At 47.7% G+C, this 19,627-nt stretch overlaps 2 protein-coding genes across 4 annotated transcripts; one reads left to right on the forward strand and one right to left on the reverse strand.

The window, feature by feature from the left end:
• The first annotated feature begins 4,311 nt into the window (after window positions 1-4,311).
• On the forward strand, window positions 4,312-10,765 carry LOC100192977 (methionine aminopeptidase). Of its 3 annotated transcripts, none has more exons than XM_008668895.4 (10): window positions 4,312-4,557; window positions 4,699-4,777; window positions 4,930-5,164; window positions 5,399-5,560; window positions 5,663-5,704; window positions 5,826-5,897; window positions 9,085-9,164; window positions 9,693-9,790; window positions 10,203-10,250; window positions 10,378-10,765. In XM_008668895.4, the coding sequence occupies exons 1-10, from the start codon at window positions 4,494-4,496 to the stop codon at window positions 10,521-10,523; spliced, it is 1,026 nt and encodes a 341-aa protein (XP_008667117.1). In that variant the 5' UTR covers window positions 4,312-4,493; the 3' UTR covers window positions 10,524-10,765. The 3 variants fall into 3 exon arrangements, with proteins under 3 accessions (XP_008667117.1, XP_023157196.1, NP_001131623.1); NM_001138151.1 differs by having other exon boundaries at window positions 4,399-4,557; window positions 10,213-10,250; window positions 10,378-10,681; XM_023301428.2 differs by lacking the exon at window positions 5,826-5,897.
• Window positions 10,766-13,722: 2,957 nt separating this feature from the next.
• Window positions 13,723-14,736, reverse strand: LOC100281295 (uncharacterized). Its single transcript, NM_001154213.2, has one exon. The coding sequence runs from the start codon at window positions 14,653-14,655 to the stop codon at window positions 13,987-13,989; it is 669 nt and encodes a 222-aa protein (NP_001147685.2). The 5' UTR covers window positions 14,656-14,736; the 3' UTR covers window positions 13,723-13,986.
• Window positions 14,737-19,627: the final 4,891 nt, after the last annotated feature.

Raw genomic sequence — 19,627 nt, forward strand, 5'->3', positions numbered from 1 at the left:
GAGCTGGTATGTTTTTTGAAAAGGATATCATGGCTTATCAATTGAATATATATACCCTAGTAAGCCCAAGAAAATATCTCTCACTCACATATATACATCCATAGTGAGATTGGGGAGTGATCCTAATGATTTACATTGAGAGTTTGCATCTAGTGACACTAGTGATTGTATTGAGCTGCATGATTCTTGTTACTCTTAGTGGTCGCCTCCACCTAGACTGTTTGGAGGCACTAGAGGATCGTTGGGCGACATTGTTGATTGTTGTCGGCTCCGGTTATTGGATTGTAAGGGCCTTGTGGTCATTTCTGCAGGAGATTCGCAAAGACAACTCTAGCGAAATAGTGGCTTGTTAAAGTGCCCTCTTAGTGTGATTCTTCATGACACCTTGTGTAGGACTTGGCTTATTACGTGACCAAACATGTGAATCATTTAAGGGTAGATTGGCCATTACGAGGACATAGGTTACTAGCAAGTAATCGAACCTTAGAAAAATATTGTGTCTACCAATTACCTCATGTGGTTTATACTTCAAATACCCTTGCTATTACATACTATAAAATTTTATGTTACTTATTACGCTTTCGTATATAATTTTTTCCTTAATTCTTACAATAAGTTTTGTTGGCGAAATTCTTTTAAAAACTATTCACCTCATTCTAGTAGCATCTAGGGCAAGCCATCAAAGGACACTTGGAGCTCATTTTCGTGCACGTGCTCGGTCTAGCTCCTTGCCCTCATTTGCCCTCTTTATCCTCCCTCACCTCGCGTCGTCACTTTTCCTCTCCACGCGACCACCAACCACCCACTTCTCAAATGCGAGAGGTGAGACCACCGAAGCTCCTTCCTCCTGACTTAGCTATACTTAGCAAATCATGCATATGGTAATATAAAATGATGTTTTGTATTTTATTCTGCACTATTTACAGACTGTAGTTTAAAATAGAAGATATGATAAGAGATAGAATGAGTAAGCTGTTCAAGACAACCTTACACGCTTGGACTAAGTCCAAGCGACCACCAAGGCTCCTCCCTCCTTGGGTCGCCGTGGGTTGAGGCTAGGCTCAGACGTGTGGACAAAATATCTGTTTGGTTTTATACTTAAGGCACCACAACTTGTCTAAGCTTAGTTACTCGAATTGAAGAACTAACCTTAAACATAAAAGTTAGACAAACTATAATGCCTTAGGCAGAAACCAAATAGGCCCAAATACTGGAGGCGTAGCACAACTGATGAGTGAGATATCGAGTTTGTGAAGGAGAAAATGAAGGGTTAAAGATCATGAAAAATGTATCCTATATGTCAGTGTTGAAAGGGAAATAGGGTCAAACCTTTTCCTAAATGATTTTGGTGGTTGAATTGCCCAACACAAATAATCGAACTAACTAGTTTGCTCTAGATTATGAGTTCTACAGGTGCCAAAGGTTCAACACAAACCAATAAAAAGTCCAAGAAAGGGTTCAAAACAAAGGAGCAAAGAAAACCGAAGGATGCCCTGGTCTGGCGTACCGGACTGTCCGGTGTGCCACCAGACAGTGTCCGGTGCCCTAGGGAGAATCAACTCAAACTCCTCAGCTTTGGGTTTCTGGAAATTGCTCTCCGCTATAATGCACCGGACTGTCCGATGTAGCACCAGACTGTCCGGTGTGCCAGTAGGAGCAACGGCTAGCGCGCCAACGGTCGTCTGCAAAAGTGAACAGTGAACAGTGAACAGTGCCGACTGCGCGCGCAGAGTCAGAGCAGGCGCCAGAAGGTGCACCGGACAGTGAACAGGACCTATCCGGTGCACCACTGGACTGTCCGGTGGCCCAGCTGTCAGAAGCTCCAACGGTCGAACCCTATCGGTTGGGTGATGTGGCTGGCGCACCGGACTGTTCGGTGACACCCGTCGACAGCAGAGTTCCCCAACGGCCATATTGGTGATTGAGGCTATAAATACCCCCAACCACCACACTTCAAGGTATCCAAGTTTTCAGCCATTGCATTCAATACAAGAGCTCTAGACTTCACTCCAAGACACAAACAAGAGATCAAATCCTCTCCCAAGTCCAAAGTTCACTCCAATCAAATAGTGACTAGTGAGAGAGAGATACTTGTGTTCATTTGAGTTCTTGCGCTTGGATCACTTTTCTTCTTCCTTCTTTCTTGTTCCCAAGTCATTTGTAATCAAGGCAAGAGACACCAACTGTGTGGTGGTCCTTGTAGGGACTAAGTGTCCCGTTTGATTGAGAAGAGAAGCTCATTCGGTCTAGGTGACCGTTTGAGAGAGGGAAAGGTTGAAAGAGACCCAATCTTTGTGACCACCTCAACGGGGAGTAGGTTTGCAAGAACCAAACCTCGGTAAAACAAATCACCGTGTCACATTTTTCATTTGCTTGTGATTTGTTTTCGCCCTCTCTTTCGGACTCGATTTTATTTGTAACGCTAACCCCGGCTTGTAGTGTGTGCTTAAGTTTATAATTTTCAGATTCCGCCTATTCACCCCCCTCTAGGCGACTTTCAAGTGCCTATCAAAAGAATTGAGGGCTCTAGTATGAGAGTTTCTGTATGAGAAAAGCCCTAAAATGAAAAGTAGATGTGTGATTTGATTTTTTAGATAATGAAGACAAAATGTTCAGCCTTTTGCGGTGTCCTGCATACGACCTTACAGGTCGAAAAAATAACAAAACACCATCATAAAGCAAAATAACGTGTCTAAAAAGAACACATCAACAAATCAAGTGCCCTGTAATCTAGCATTGGCCCCCATTCGTTTCTTGCAAAAATCTCTATGGCCACCACCTCTATGGATCGACATACCACTAGGACCTCTTGGTGATCTTCTTTTTGCAACAACCTCTATAATTTGAACCAATATGTTCTTCTGAAAAAGGACTTATACGATTGATGGTATAGATTTAAAAGCAAAGGCACATCATTGCTACAAATCCAAATAGATCAAAATATCACCGCCACTCCAACTAGGAGTTATTTCTTATATGCGGTTTCCTTGTTAGCGACCTAATTTCTGGTTAAATGATTGATATTGTTGGTATGTCAAACAAAGTAAATAATTTTCTAAATATTTCTAGCAAAGTAACAATCAAAGAAAAAGATAATGGATAGTCTTATTTTGATTAAAAATTGCAATTCAAACTACGTTTGTACATGCACTTTGCTAGGTTGTCTTAAATGAGAACAACACCTTTCAATAAATATCACAGAAAAAATTAATTTTAAGGACTAGTTTGGGAACGCTATTTCCCTAGGGATTTTCATTTCTCCAGAAAAATTAGTTTATTTTTTATAGAAAAATAGAAATATATTGGCAAAATAGAGTTCCTAAATTAATCCTAAGATGGAGTTTTCCAAAGCTAGATTGTGATTTGATGGCTCCCCGAGTAGAGATGTCAATGGGGACCCGATACCCGCGAACCCATGGGGAATTCCCCTATTAGGGTACGGGTATGAGACAAAAATTGTCCCCATGGGTATAGATATGGGACAAAATCTCCACCCATTGGGTAAACGGGTATGGGTTTGGGAAGCAATAATCCGAACCCGATTACCCATGGGTATTTCATACGTGTACACCTGTCCTGTTTGTATGAACGAGTTGAGGCCGAGTCGGCCATCAAACCCGACAGACTCCATTTCTTATATTGGTCCCAAAGTACTTATTTCTTTTCTGATGGATGGAAGAATGGATCATGGTTCATGGATGAGTGCTTGCCGATGTGGTGATGTATGAAATCTGGATAGTTTGTGCTAGATGTTAGTACCTAGTTATCCTTTAATTGGGGATGGGGACCCATTGGGGACCCGAAACCCGAATGGGGATGGGTATGGGATGAGTTTTGTACCCATGATGGGTATGGGTATGGGTATGGGGATAGATCAAACATGATGGGGATGGGTCTGGGATGCTATAACCCGATGGGGAATTACCCATTGACATCTCTATCCCCGAGGGAGTTGCTTTAGGGTCTGTTTGGTTGAGCTGTGGCTGTGAAAAAAGTTGCTGTGGGCTGTGAGCTGTAGAAAAAGCTGCTGTAGGCTGTAAGCTGTTAAAAAGCTAAAAACCGTTTGGTGGAAACCACTAAAAGTCGTTAAAAATTCTTCGATATATGTTTTCACAGTTCCATCCGAAAAGCCAGTAAAAGCAGGTCTAGGGGTGCTTTCAGATTTGCACTACGAGAAAGTCGGCTTTTAGAAAAAGCTGCTTCCTGGATCCAGTCCTTTGGTTGGCTTTTGGCTTTTAGGGGGGCAAAAGCCAAAGCCAAAAGTCAAACCAAACACACCCTTAGTCCTTACCTACAGCGGTTGGAACCGGCCCGGCCCACTGACTTCTAGGAACAAAAAGAAGAGGTGAAAATCCATTTCCTATTTTCCTCACGTATTATCCTCTTGCTTGTTCGTCCGGTTCTTCGCCCTCGCCGCGCGGGACTACCAATCCAAACTGGCGACGACCCTGCTGCCACCCCACAGCAGATTTGAGGAGCGGACGCCCGTTTAAATGGCTATTGGAGTCCCATCCATGGAGCTCCACCGCTCCTCACCGTTGCTCTCGGGTGGCCGAGGTATTTACTCGGCCCTGTCCGTGTGATTGTTGATGTGAAGCTTGAAGTTCGTGGATGTAGAATGATTCTACGGGCATGTATTATTCTTTCACCTGTTACTGATTTGATCGCTATATGTTGTACTCTTCAATTTTTTTCAAGGAGGAAATACATGCCTACAGAAGAAGCCCTTCTTTGTCCAAGCAAAGAGACTAGTGGGGATGGAGAAAGCAAGTACGAGGTATAAAATCCACCAGTTGCTTTCCCTTCTATAATTCGAAATTAGTTGTCTAATAACGTACAGTAGGACAATCATTGCTAGTGCCACTTTGCCCTGCAACTGCATCCTTGCCTGTGTGCCGTTCTGACGCTTGCTGAAACTCAAACTCAAAGGCCAGGAACACAAGAGTCTGGACAGACAAAGAAAAGAGCACCCCTGGTTCGTGGAACTGTTAGCCCACCTCTTCCAGTACCAGGAAACATACCTCGGCCTCCTTATGTCGGCACAGAATATGTACCAGAGATAGCAAAAGAGATACAAATGCATGACAAAGAGGGCATTGTCCACATGAGAGCTGCTTGCGAGCTCGCGGCTCGTGTTCTTGACTATGCAGGAACGTTAGTGAAAGTAAGCATGCCCTTCAGCATCTCCACTATGTTTTATCTATCTTGTAGCTAATAAAAGTACCAGTTATCGTTAACATTATGTTTTTGCAGCACACTTTATAGCGCTCGGTTCTTTTCTTTTTCTTTCTAAAATTGGTGTGTTTGTTTTGTTCATAAGAGCCTTCTCCTTTTTCATCCATGTGGACTTCGTCATAATTATATCTTGAGTGAGAAATCTATTGCATCTTTCTATCAGCCCTCTGTAACAACAGACGAAATTGATAAAGCAGTGCACAAGATGATCATCGATGCTGGAGCCTATCCATCACCACTTGGATATGGTGGGTTTCCAAAAAGTGTATGCACCTCAGTGAATGAGTGCATGTGCCATGGAATTCCTGATTCACGCGAGCTACAGGTTCAGAAACCCTTACATTGACATGTTTTGTGCTAGTTCAGGGCCTTTACTGCACACTTCCACAGCCACCGCGACTAAACTTTTCTTGTTTGTGTTTTACAGGATGGAGACATAATTAACATTGATGTCACTGTCTACTTGAATGTACGTGTTTATCTTATTGGTCATATATAGTTAATGTCACTTCATGCTATTTATTTGTTTGCCTCAATGCCTCGTGGACTTGAATTTGGCTATGTCACCTAAAGTGTCATCACCATTTTAGGGTTATCATGGGGATACCTCAAAAACATTTCTTTGTGGAGAAGTCGATGAAGCCAGTAAACGACTTGTGAAGGTATCTACCCTTTTCTGTGGAGCAGATCTGTCTACCCTTTTCTGTGGAGCAGATGCAAACCTTGCTCTTGCAGCCTACTACTTCTGCCCCCCATGTTTTAGTTGTGTCCTAAAGGCCAGACTCAGTGCCGGACTGCCGGTGTGGGGTCCGTTGAAGGGATAAACTGAGGCAAGCCTTGCCCACAAATATGGACAGGCTGCTTCGAACTCGTGATCTAGTGAGTTAGTGAGACAACTCTCACTATTACACCAGACCCGTGAACTTAGTTGTGTTTTAAGTCAAACAAAATTTTTGTTTGGCCAAGTTTATACAAAAGAATACTAATGTTAATATTATCAAAGACACATTTTCATAATATAACTATTGGTGTCATTAATATTAGCATTTTTCTCTATACATTTGGTCAAACAACAACAACAACAACAACAAAGCCTTTTTGTCCCAAGCACGTTGGGGTAGGCTAGAGATAAAACCCCATATAAAAACCTCAGAGCTCAACCCCCAAAGAAAAGAAAAGGGAGACAAAGGCAAAGGAGAACCGAAAAATGATGAAACGGGGAAACACATAAAAAGAGATAAAATCCACAAGAACCAGCAAGATCTAAAGAGGCACAAGAAAAGGTCAAACGATTAAGGAGGAAAAGCGAAACTACAAATCAGGGTTCTGGCACGTGAATTGCACACTTCCACCCCTTCCTATCCACGGCGAGCTCTTTATTAATATTCCACTCCTTCAGGTCCCTCTTCACAGCCTCTGTCCACGTCAAGGTTGGTCGACCTCTACCTCTCTTCACATTCTCGGGACGCCTAATTATTCCGATATGCACTGGTGCCTCTTCAGGTCTTCGTTGGATATGTCCAAACCATCTCAAACGATGTTGCATAAGCTTCTCCTCAATTGGCGCCACTCCTACTCTCTCTCGTATATCATCATTCCGGACTTGATCTCTCCTTGTGTGGCCACATATCCAGCGCAACATACGCATCTCTGCCACACTTAGTTGTTGGACATGTCGTCTTTTAGTGGGCCAACATTCTGCTCCATACAATATAGCCGGTCGGATTGCTGTCCTGTAGAATTTGCCTTTTAGTTTGTGTGGCACCCGGGGGTCGCATAAGACACCCGCAGCTTGCCGCCACTTCAACCATCTAGCTTTAATTCTATGACTGATATCCTCATCGATGTCTCCCTCCTTCTGAAGCATTGATCCTAAGTAACGAAAAATGTCTTTCTTGGGTACCACTTGCCCATCAAGACTAACATTGCCATCCTCATACCCCATGGCACTGAAATCACACTTCATATACTCTGTTTTAGACCTACTAAGCCTAAAACCTTTTGCTTCCAGTGTCTGCCTCCACAATTCCAACTTTTGCGAAACACCACTCCTACTCTCCTCTCCTCAATAAGTACCACATCATCGGTAAAAAGCATACACCACAGTATATCTCCTTGTATGTCCCTTGTGACCTCATCTATCACCAAAGCGAAAAGATAAGGGCTCAAAGCCGACCCTTGATGTAGTCCTATGTTAATTGGGAAGTCATCGGTGTCTCCATCACTTGTTCGGACACTTGTCACAACATTAGTGTACATATCTTTAATAAGATTAATGTACTTTGTTGATACTTTGTGTTTTTCCAAGGCCCCCCATTACACTCATAGGTACTTTGTCATAAGCCTTCTCCAAGTCTATGAAGACCATATGCAGGTCTTTCTTTTGTTCTCTGAATCTCTCCATAAGTTGTCTTAGTAAGAAAATGGCCTCCATAGTTGATTTCCCAGGCATGAAACCAAACTGATTTTGGGTCACGCTCGTCATCTTCCGCAGGCGGTGTTCAATGACTCTCTCCTATAGCTTCATTGCATGGCTCATGAGCTTAATTCAACGGTAATTAGTACAACTTTGAACATCTCCTTTGTTCTTGAAGATTGGTACTAACGTACTCCGCCGCCACTCGTCGGGCATTCTGTTTGTCCGAAAGATGGTGTTGAAAAGCTTAGTCAGCCATACTATCGCTATGTGTCCAAGGCATCTCCATACCTCGATAGGGATACCATCAGGGCCCATCGCCTTTCCTACCTTCATCCTTTTTAGCGCCTCCTTAACTTAATATTCTTGTATCCTTCGTACAAAACCCCTGTTGTTGTCATCGAATGGTTCGTCCAATTCTATTGTAGAACTCTCATTCCCTCCATTGAACAATTTGTTGAAGTACTCCTTCCATATGTTCTTGATCTCTTTATTCTTCACTAATAGTTGGTTTGCTTCATTCTTGATGCATTTGACTTGGTTGACATCCCTTGTCTTCCTTTCACGAATCTTGGCCATCCTATAGATATCCTTTTCTCCCTGCTTTGTGTCCAATCGTTGATAAAGGTCGTCATAGGCTTGACCCCGGGCTCTACTAACCGCTCGCTTTGCAGACTTCTTCGCTATCCTATACTTCTCTATGTTGTCTGCACACTTGTCATGATGTAAGCGTTTGTAGCAATCTTTCTTCTCCTTGATAGCCTTTTGGACATCTTCGTTCCACCACCAAGTGTCTTTAACTTCCCTTCTGTTTCCTTGACTCAACCCAAACTCTTCTGAAGCTATCTTTCGGATGCTTGTCGCCATCTTCCTCCACATGATGTTTGTGTCTCCCTCTTCTGCCCAAGGGCCCTCCTCGATAACTCTCTCCGTGAAAGTTTGGGCCACATCCCCTTTAAGCTTCCACCACTTTGTTCTAGTGACCTTGTTATACTTATTCCGTTGTAAACGAATCTTAAAACGGAAGTCAGCTACGACAAGCTTTTTTTGGGACAGAGGTAATAGTACTATTCTAGTCATGACTAGCAGCTCTAGTTCACAAACTTTGAATGTAATATATTTATTCCCTTTTATTCCATGCCAACATTCTGATTTTTATGCAAACTTATATTGATGAATGATGAGGGATCCTCACAATTACAAATATCAGACCGTCTTACCAACATATAAGTTTCTTTTTCCTCTAGTTTAATGGAAGATCTGTGTTAATTTATTTTAAATTTTTGCTTATTTTGGCTGATAAGGATTAGTGTAGGAAGGTGCTTCTATTCTCACCTTATCTGTAATTTCATATGTACATACCTTTTGCTAGTTGGACCACTGCCAACACAAATTTCGGGGACCAGATGCTTACTGTATCATGCTAATATCAGGTTACTGAAGAGTGCTTGCTCAGGGGCATATCAACATGCAAACATGGTACCAGCTTTAAGAAGATTGGCAGAAGAATAAGGTATACTATTTTACACCGATTTCTTTCGTGGCCAAGAAGGCAATGATATTCATATCTCTAGTTCATCGAAAAGAAGTGTTTGATCATTTTTCTCACCATAGTTACTGGTTAGTTATATGAGCTTATGGCAAAAGGGAAGCCTTTGAGATCTTGAAACCTTAGCGTTGAAAGGAGCAAATGTTCTAGAAAAACACTAAAGAACCAAGAGTGTTTCTGCCTAATGTGTAATAGAGTTTTGGCTGTTGAATTCTGCCCCTATATTCCTCATTCATTACCCTAGCATTGCAAAAGTTTTCTTCGAACCGTAAAACACTACTATTTTTTTTACTATCTAGCAGTACTGGTAGCTTTTCATGCATTGTATTTTTACACAAGCATTCACCCGGCATCTCATGCATGCTAAACAAATTTGAAACCATGTTTGCTTTTGACTTTGTCCTACATGATTTGGTGTGGCTATGCCAAAATTCACTTCATCTTAGAATTTACTTTAATGAAGTTCAACCGTTGATTGCTTGAACGTTTCAGTGAGCATGCTGAGAGGAACGGTTTTGGTGTTGTGGAGTGTTTTGTTGGGCATGGAGTCGGCAGGGTATTTCACTCAGAACCAATTATCTATCACCAGAGTAAGTCAATGTTTAGAGGCTGACAGTAGAATCTAGATTTTCTCCTGAGAACGAACATTTTAATGGATGAGCACTGTCTAGGTGAAAAGTAAATCATGTTAGATATCTCTCTGTGTTTAAAAGAAAAGGAAAAACCACCAGGCTGCAGACTTTCTGTTTTAGTATATCATTAACTCGGTTGATATTAAGTCCTCGTATGCAAATTGGGCTGGGACTACCATGTGCCTAGCCAAAACATGAAAATGTATGAGAGTCAGAATCCTACAAAACTACAAAAGGAAGGATAATGATAAGAGTCATAATGATAAATCTGGAAGACCTCTGAGATATTGATCTTGCAATTATAGTGTTTGTTTTGTTTTGTTTTTTTGGTGTGCGAATTTTAGACATGGTTGTGATGTGCTTGCAACAGGGAACAACAGACCGGGCCAGATGATTGAAGGGCAGACTTTCACAATAGGTTCGCGGCATCCTAGCTCATTCCACGCCGACTAAAGGCAGCCATGTCTGGGTTCCGTCTTCCGCTCTGGACGTGGTGGTTCCTGCATTCGTGGCTGATGCTAGCGGCGCCTAACTTTGTTGTGCAGAGCCGATCATATCGATGGGGAGCATCGAGTGCGACATGTGGGACGACGGCTGGACTGCCGTGACGACGGACGGCAGCTTGGCGGCGCAGTTCGAGCACACCATACTGATCACCAGGACCGGAGCCGAGATCCTCACCAAGTGCTAGGAGGAAAGGAAATCGCATGTGCCCGATAGCCGACGGTAGGTAATCTGTATTCGTGAGGTGGTGAGGATGCTTGAGGTGACCTATTTTGTCTCGCAAAATGGGCGTGCTACAGAATAGTGAAGAAAAGGGTTGAGAGATTGCAAATGGCAGGTTTGGGCAAAGAGGACCAAGTTCTAGGCGTCCGGGACACGACTCTGTGTCTGGCGTTCCCTTCTGTTGTCGACATCCCGTGGTTCAGTTGAGGCCATGTCTCGTGACGTTCTCCTCCCGCCAGTTGGCCCACCGCTTGCCGTTGGCGCGTTGGCGTCATGGCAGCGGCCACCGTCCGGGTTGCCTCGGTGGGAGTAGTTGTGCCGCCGCTCGTCGCATAGCGCGGCCTGCCGCGTACCGCGGCGCCGAAACGTGGAGCCGAAGCGAGGCGCACGCGCCGCGCCTCCACGGCATCGGGCACGAGCGCACGGGCCGTGGGCCATGCGGCGGTGCGTGGCTGCAGATGGCTGGTGCAGATGGGTCGCACGCGGGGGCCACGCGGCAGTGCCCTCTCCCCACGTCAGAGGATCTCGATCCCTCGATCTAGCCCTTTGTCCATCCGCTCGAACACCCGTGGCCCTGGACTTGGCCGTATCGTCTCCTCGACCGACACGATCCGACGGCACGCACGAAGGTGAGACTAGACTACTAGAGAAGTGGGTCGGTTGGTTAACCGCTCGCTCACCCACAGTCGCGCGCACCGAATCTAGCTGCGGACTCGTACGTACGTAGTAGATCTGTACTAGGCTGTAGGCAGCGTGCTTTGTTGACCCGGCGCTGCGGCGCCAGCGCCAGCGCCAGCGCCAGGTTGCGTGCGCTGTCTTGTCCCGCAGGCGGCGGGACGACGCTGGTGGTCCGGCGGCCGACACGATCCTAGGCGCCACCTAATTTCCCCGTGGAAGTAGGCCTGGGCAAAAAGAACCGGAACCGAGGAACCGAACCGAAATAACCGAGAACCGGAACCGAACTAACCGAACCGAAGGAACCGTTATGAAATTCGGTTCTGGTTTTTTGAGAACCGAAATAAATAAGATATTTTCGGTTCTGCACTCCAAAGAACCGAAAGAACCGAAAGAACCGAAAAACCCAAAAGTATTAGATTCAATTTGTTACATGTGTTTGTAACTTCGGATGTTGTGTTATCGACTTATGTTGAACCTCTAATCATCCATGTATTATCTATGAAATTATAGTCATTGTGCACTTGTCGTTTTTTGTGGGGAGATGTTGCTGAAATTTCTTACAAAAGTTGTCGTTATTCATAATTTTAGAGTGACTGTTACAGTTCGGTTAGAACCGAGGAACCGAACCGAAGAACCGAGAACCGAACTAGTCGGTTCTGATTTCTTTATCTTGCTATTTCGGTTCTAGTTTTTGAAGAACCGAATTTCTACAAGAATCGAGGAACCGAACCGAACCGAACCGAAGAACCGAATGCCCAGGCCTACGTGGAAGCGTGGGCACCGCGCCCGCCGTCTCCGCTGGAAGTTGGGTTGGGTTGGGTCCGCACGCGAGGCCGCCTCGTGCAAAGGCGGCGGCTCCAGCTTTGTTTATTTATTTATTCTGGCCCGGCGCCGCCCGAGATCCAAAGCCGCCGTCCGCCGACGCCTCCGAGGTGTGGAGGTTCCGTGCGGGCACGCGCCGCCTCGCGTGTGGCTGGGCGGCTTGGAATCGGAACGGGAAGGTGCGGTGCCACTGCCACTGCCGCCTCCCCCTCCCCTGTACTGCTATACACTGGCCCTGGCCGGCGGCTCCGATCCGGATCGCAGCAAGTTGGAGCTCTCAGCCCAAGATCTGGCGCGGTGGAGACTGACTGACCCGTTGAGGGCGGAGACACACGTCTACCTTTCCGCACCAACTTGTTGTGTGCTATGCAGCTAACCACACCTGTTCCCCCTCCAAAATGCATACACGTACGTGATGACCGATTCGAGTGTGAACGGAGACCGCGCGTGTGGCCTGGCGTCGCCTCTGAGAAGATTCAGCTAATACGGCCAAAAACCAATCCAAGTTACTGTCCCCGTCTTCTTGCCAGCTTGACTTGGCGTGGTGGTGGTGGTGCGTGCGTATCCACCTCCTCAGCGAGCAAAACCAACCACCAACATGTCACTGGATCCTCGGACAAATCCGACCCGCCGTTCACTAACTGCCCGTCAATTTTTTTCAGCTCGAGCTTGGTCGCCTGTTTCACGGATCGTTTTAATCATTTATGCGATACTTTAGCACCTCGGCATTCTAGGGGCTTCGGTCAGCGAAATGAATTTTTGCCCCCCCCCCCCCCTCACGGTGTGTATTCACGTGAATACCTATGATTCTATGTACAAATCTCATGTAGTATTGTATTGATACATGCATATAAAATAGAATGTCCCACTGCTAAGCTTTAAAGGGATTTCGATGGAGCGCAGCGAATAATAATCACTTTTCTGTTCTCTCGTTTTTTTTTGCTATATATATATATATACATGCAATGTCCTGGCTACGCCAGCGCATACAGGCAACCCAGGTATAGCGGGAGTGGTTTACGGTTGCTTGCAAGAAGCTCCCAAAGCTACCGCCGCCTGAACAAAATAATCCACCGGTGCCTTTCAAAAGGAAAAAAGAAATCCGCCGGTTCCGAGCAGCCCAGTGCCGCGCGGAAGCCTGCCTGCCTGATCACATGACTCCACGCGGACGCGGCGCCGGGGGGACCCCCGCATCCCCATCCCAATTCCCAACCCGCCGCCTTGCCTCGTGTTGCTCGGGGTCGTCGTGCGTGGCGGGAGGTTGCCTGCCGCGAGCGACGGGAAAAAGGAAAGGAGGAAGCCGTCAAACCCGCGTGGCGCGCTGGTGATCCCGACTCGGACTGGCTGCTAGTGCTGTGCCGATGCTCGCGTCGCGGCGTGCGCGGGACTGCGGGAGCAAGGTGACGCCAGCCCGCTGCCGCGGGAGGACGGATAGCGTGTACTATATGCTACGGAAACTCACGCACGGAACGGTTCAACGTGCCGGTTGCACTGAAATCAAGCAACAGGGGTCTCTTGCACACGGTATCGAATTGAATGCTCATATTCAATGATCATATAGTACCGTATGATTGTCACAAGTTAGTATGATCATTTCAACATCATATATACAAACCATCTGGTAGTTAGAGCCCAGGGTAACATATAAAGCACGTAAAGAAGCATACGAAGAGCGAATAATATGTTACAGATGAAAAAAATGAGGAGGGAGAGGGACAAAACGCTTTCGTATCATGTTTTGTAATAACACCGCCAGGCAGTAGCTTCTGTTTATACCACGTAGCCTGCCGATGCAAAAAAAAAGAGAGCATCTATGTACACCTACTAGTAACTCATCGCGGGCAGGCAAATTAAACGATCGAGTGACCAACATCAACATCTACGTAAAAAAAGCCGTCGCGGCATCGGGCGCTGCGGCCGCGGTCCAGCTACGCCACCTCGCCCGGCGGCGGCATGTTGAGGTCGAACCCCACGCCGACCGCCGGGGAGGCGTCCACCACGGATGACGACGACCCGGTGTCGCTCTGCTCGTCTTCACGGCAGCAGGAGTATGCTGCCTGCTTGCTGGCGCCCGCGCCCGCGGCAGCAGCGGTCGGCCGGCGAGGCACGGGCGCCGCCACGGCCACGGTCACCGCGAGCCTCGGGTCCAGGAACAGGAACGGCTGGGCGGCCACCATGGGCGGCATGCCGAGGCTCAGGTCGAGCGACGGCGCGGGGGCCGGCGCGGCGGGCGAGTCCCGGGACGACGACTCCACGGTGCTGCCGCTGGGGCTCACGGCCAGCTTCTTGGGCGGCGGCGGCGGCGGCAGCGGGAGCCGGAGCGGGAGCGGGAGCGCGCGCGTGTCCGTGGCCGTGGCCGTGGCGAACGCGACGGGGAAGTTGGTCTTGGCCTTGGGCCCGCGGAAGTGGAGCGCGGCGGCGTCGTAGGCGCGCGCCGCGGCCTCGGCGGTGTCGAAGGTGCCGAGCCACACGCGGGCCTTCCTGGCCGGGTCCCGGATCTCCGCCGCGTAGCGTCCCCAGGGGCGCTTCCGGACGCCGCGGTACCTCGGCTCCAGCGTCATGCCGCTGGCGGCGGGGAGAGCGTTCTTGGGCGCCATGGATGGAGGAGCGATCGAGCGAGTGACGACGGCGGAGGAGGACGGTGCCAGGTGTTGGTGGTGCGCTGGGCAGGGCTGGAGTGCGCGGACGAAAGGGAGAGAGGTGGATGCGCGGGTATTAATAGGGGAGGCGGGAGGTGAGGAGGAGCCAGCGGGAGGGGAGGTTTGACCCACATCCACAGGCGAGGAGGCGCCCACAGCGACGGGGGCGGCCGTCCCGCGTTGCCCTCCCTCCGATGTTTGCGACCCCGTTTCTTGCGCTGCGCTCACTCACTCACAGTCCGCGTTCCTTGTTTACGCTTGCGTCACTGCGTGTCTGTGTCCGTGTCCGTGTGTGGCGGGTAACCATTTTTTTTCTTCTTCTTCTCACTCGTTCACCCAAAGGCGCCGTCAAAAACAAATCCAACCAACGAGCACGAACGGTCCACAGCTGCGCATCTTGGCACACGGTCCACACGTCCGAAGCAATGGAGTGAACGGTACCTTCAAGTGCAAGTGCAACCGGTCGTTGCGTGCAGCACATCAACGTCTTGGAAAGGCAGCGCACAGGCGCGCAGCGAGTGAACCAACCAACCCTCACGGTTGCTTTCGGCCGCACTCGACGACGACGCCCGTCTGCTCTGACCCCGCGCGCGCCCAACGCCCACCCAGCCGCCATGCAGAGACGTCGCAATTTCCAGAGACGCGCGGGCGGGCGGGGCACGGCACGGCGCGTCGCGGTCACGCTGCAACGATCGCCACCGCCTCCCTACGCTGCCCCGCACGAACGAGACGAGTGGGCGGTCCGGCGGGACCCGCCGGTGGTTCCGGACCCGCCGCGACGCGTGTGACGCGCGACGGGGTCAGAGGAGGCGAATGCGATCGTGGAGCGGAGCGCGCGCGCGGGCTGGCTGGCTGGAAAAAAAAAACAAATGCCTTTCTTCGGCGGCGGGGCCGGGGGTGAGGGTGACGGGTGGCCGCACCTGCCCCGCGTCTTCCTTTCTTGTCTTCCACGGCGGCGGCAGCGAGCGAGCGAGCACAGGCCAGACAGCCGGATCCGCGCGGGGATTTGGATATTGCTTACGTGTACGGCTTAGTTTGGGTACTCTAGGAATGAGACGGATTGAAGTGGATTGAGATGTATTGGTGGAGTTTTTGATCTATTGGGGATTTAAACACTCTTCAATCCCTCCAAACCACTTCAATCCAAGAGTATCCAAACTAGGCCTCCAGTGGAAGGGGACGTCGTGGTCACCAGCGCCGCATTTGTTACTGGCCGGCCTCCTCTGCTGTGCCGTGCCGGCTGCAAGCTGCCCGGCGGCTGGCGCACACCCCCTTCAACCAGTTCGCTTCGGTGCATGAATAGGTATCGTGGATCGGTAAATGACTGCGGCTGGTCCATGTGGGCAGATCCTCACTGAGTATATCCTTTTTCTCTTCTTATTGAGTTACAAGATATAATGAGGTCAAAGTTTCGCCTGGACGTTTATATATGTTTCTTTGGAGAACCAAAAACAAAATAAAAAAAAGCCGTCTGCCGCTAAACCTGCGAAACCAGGCCCTGAACGAAACAGCATATCACACGTCCAAACACGAGAAGCGTACAAGCGCACCGCACGGCAACGGCACTACGGCAGAGCCAGACGTGCGGTGGGTGTCACGTCCTCCCGCTCCCGCGGCAGCGTCAGCGTCAGCGTGTTTTGTTTTTTACACCGTCCGCGCCCGTGTCTCCGCTCGTGCTGTCGGTCTCCCCGCCAAAAAAAAAAAAAACCCAACGGGACCGGATCGTGTCACGCGCCGCGGGGCGCTGTGACTGCCGCCACCATCACGGCGCCCAGCCGCCCACACGTCAGCCAGCCCCGCAGCCGTGTTTTTATTTTTAATCTTTTTTTAAAAAAAATTATTTTACAAATAACATCGTATACATTTTATTTTATTTCTAGTCCGTTGTCTGCGCTAAACTTTCTAACGCGACTCAAAACAATAAATAATTAGCATCGAGAGACACAACCCTTATATACAGGACGCGAAGCTAGAGGAGGGTCCGCATTACTTCGAGATGTACAGTACTCTCGGTTTCTTTTTAGTTATCGTTTGATAGTTTAATTTTACACTATCCAGCGACAACTAAAATAAAACGAAGAGAGTAATAATTTGTAAGTGATGCATATATGGCAAAACAAATTATCCAAATCACTAGCTTTACCAATTTTGGTGGGTGTATATACATCCACCTTCCTTCCTAGTTTCGCTCGTGCTTATATAAAAATATGTTTATCTGGCACCGTAACATAATTTTTCTAATACAATAAATACTTGTACGAGATTATTAAGATGGTAAAATTGTACATTGTTTTTTAGCTTCTTAAAGATCTTAATTTTTTTTTAAAAAAAACTGAAAACTATAATGTTTTAGTTCGTGTCGAGAGCTACAACTTTTTACATAGAAAATATTTCGATTTGACACCATATAAAAATAATACAGCTTCTTATATTACGGAAAGTTTATTTAATTTGTTGACATATATTAATATGAACATTATAAAAACAAGGAAGCTGTACGTCTCATGAAAATCTACAACTCTCATACAAAGTTATCTTCATCTAAACCCATGCAAAAGAGAATACATATTTTGTAAAGCTAGTAGTATGTCTCAGTGTCTCACCGCACCAGTCCGATTAACATTATGCTATAGTATGACAGGCTTTTTTTCTTCTGCCGGAACCCGTTGCGGTGCGGCAGCATGTTTTGACCGCCCAATAAATATGCCACGGCCAAACCGGTTTCGAATGGGAATAAAAAAGCAAGTGATATTTTTAAAATAAAAAAGCAGCCGTATGGGTACGGCCCGCAGGGGCGGCGGCAGGCGGATGGGCCCCGCGGGGAGGTTTCTGCGTTCCACACGCACAGCTCAGTGGATCGGCCGCGGCCATATATATTCTTTTGTTTTTTTTTTCTTTCTCCCCCGCCTGGACTCGCTCCCGACCGCTCGCCGACTGCACGGCGTTGTCCGTTTCAGACCTTCCTTTTTTTTTCCTGTCCCGAATTCCACCGACGATTTCTTTTGGTTTTCGTCTTTGCGTGAGGTCTGGTCAGTCTGCTAGGTTCCAACAGTTGGCCCTGCAACAAATTGGCCGGTTAATTCGATATAAACCGGAACAACAAAGACGACGAGCTTAGTTTTTAGTAACTGCAGTAGAAAGCCGGCAACGCAGGCTTGCGATGGTTGGGATGGAACCAAGTGTTGGGCGCTCCGTCCTCCCAACCCGCGCAGCAACGCTGGTTGACGATGCATAGCATAACGGCAGCACCGCGCCGCAGGCAAAGGCGTCGTGTGGGGGTGGGGTGCGTGCGAGGAAACCGGGGGGCGCGCGAACCAGACAGGCGGTGGTAGAGTCACGTTGCGCACGCGGGGGGGGGACGCGTACCCAGGTGCGTGCAGGTGGCGTGCCGCGGGCGCTTTCAGCCTTTCACTCGACAGCTCTCGCGTGGCCGGCGGCGAAGCGGTGCTCCTGGGTCCTGGCGCTCGCGGCTTCTACGCTGCCACGCGAAGCTGTACTAGTCCGAATCAGGTCAGGTACGAGCTGAGGTGCATGCTGTTGCATGGAGACACTACTGCCTCCGTCCAAGTCCATGCATCATGCATGCCGACAATATGCTGGCGCCGTCCTGCGCAGCAAACTCGGTTGCCTCGGCGCGCGCCATCGCTCCTCGTCTCCTGCACAGCATAGCATAGCATAGCATAGCTCAGCGGCGGCATCCTTTTCGGCATGCATGAACAGGCTGTGTCCCGCGTGCTTTACATTCGAGGAGAGCGTACTATAAATTTCATCCCAAATATTCTCTATTATTTACATTGCCCTCTAAAAGATTTCATTATCTATATTTTCTTCATCTCCAGCAACGTCCTCTATATTTAGTCCTCTATATCTACAGTAGTATCAAACTTCAAATTTTGCATTATGTTTCACCTATAAAAAAATAATTTCATATGACATCACGTTATGTATAGTCGTAATCGTACATGTGGCAGCATGTATCCATCCCACCCTGTACAGTCGTAATCTTTTTTTTTATATAAGAAGGACACAAGCACATTGACCGTCAATGCAACTGTCAGCTATACAGGACGCTTCTTCGCCCGCTACGTATAGAGAATTCTTGGCGAGCTTAAATTTTACAGTCTCCTTTAACGAACCTTGTTGGAGGCACTACGCACGGTTGCATCCGTTAAATTTAGCGTAGAGAACGATTTACAGATCCTTGCTGGAGTCGGCCTAACTTCACAAAGACATCGTGAGAGCCTGTCGCCAATCGGAGACCCCTCTGGTTTCCTGGAATGTATAAGTGTTGGAACACTATTTTTTTTTTCAAGAAATGCCTATTTGTTTCAAAGAAAAAATGAACTAATTTTACTTGAGAAAATAAAAATCTCTTGAGAAAATAGGGTTTCCACGGCTAGTTTGGGATTCCAAAAACCGGAGTGGGTTGGAGGACTAAAATCTACTTATTATTTAAAATTAAATAAAAAGTAGATTTAAACCCCTCCGATCACATTCGGTTTTGTGACTCCAAACTAACCCTAACACTAAACTTTGAAGTGACCTTTCTAGATTATACAATAACACTGAACTTTGACAAAAAAAATCTTTAACTTTTATACACATGCTAACTCATTTCTACTATGTTTTGACCGTTTAAAAAATACTTTAACCTATAGCCTAGTCTTAACCCTGTCCTTTGGTTTTCTTGATGACCACTTGTTTATCTTGCAACAAGAAAAAAAAATGCAAAGCAGCGTAATAAGTCGTAACCCAAAAAAAAAAAAGGCAAAGCTAGGAAAAAGCAACATACTTGTCGAGGAAGATCTAGTCGTGTACGGAGGGATCCTTCTCAACCAACGGCAGCTTCATGGACAGCACACGGCAGCGCCGGAACTCAGGTCACGAGGGTAACTCCGTTTCTCTTCCCCCAACTTCTCGCTACAAATTA

This window comes from Zea mays, chromosome 2 (genome assembly GCF_902167145.1).
Source record: "Zea mays cultivar B73 chromosome 2, Zm-B73-REFERENCE-NAM-5.0, whole genome shotgun sequence".
NCBI classification, from domain to species: Eukaryota; Viridiplantae; Streptophyta; class Magnoliopsida; order Poales; family Poaceae; genus Zea; species Zea mays.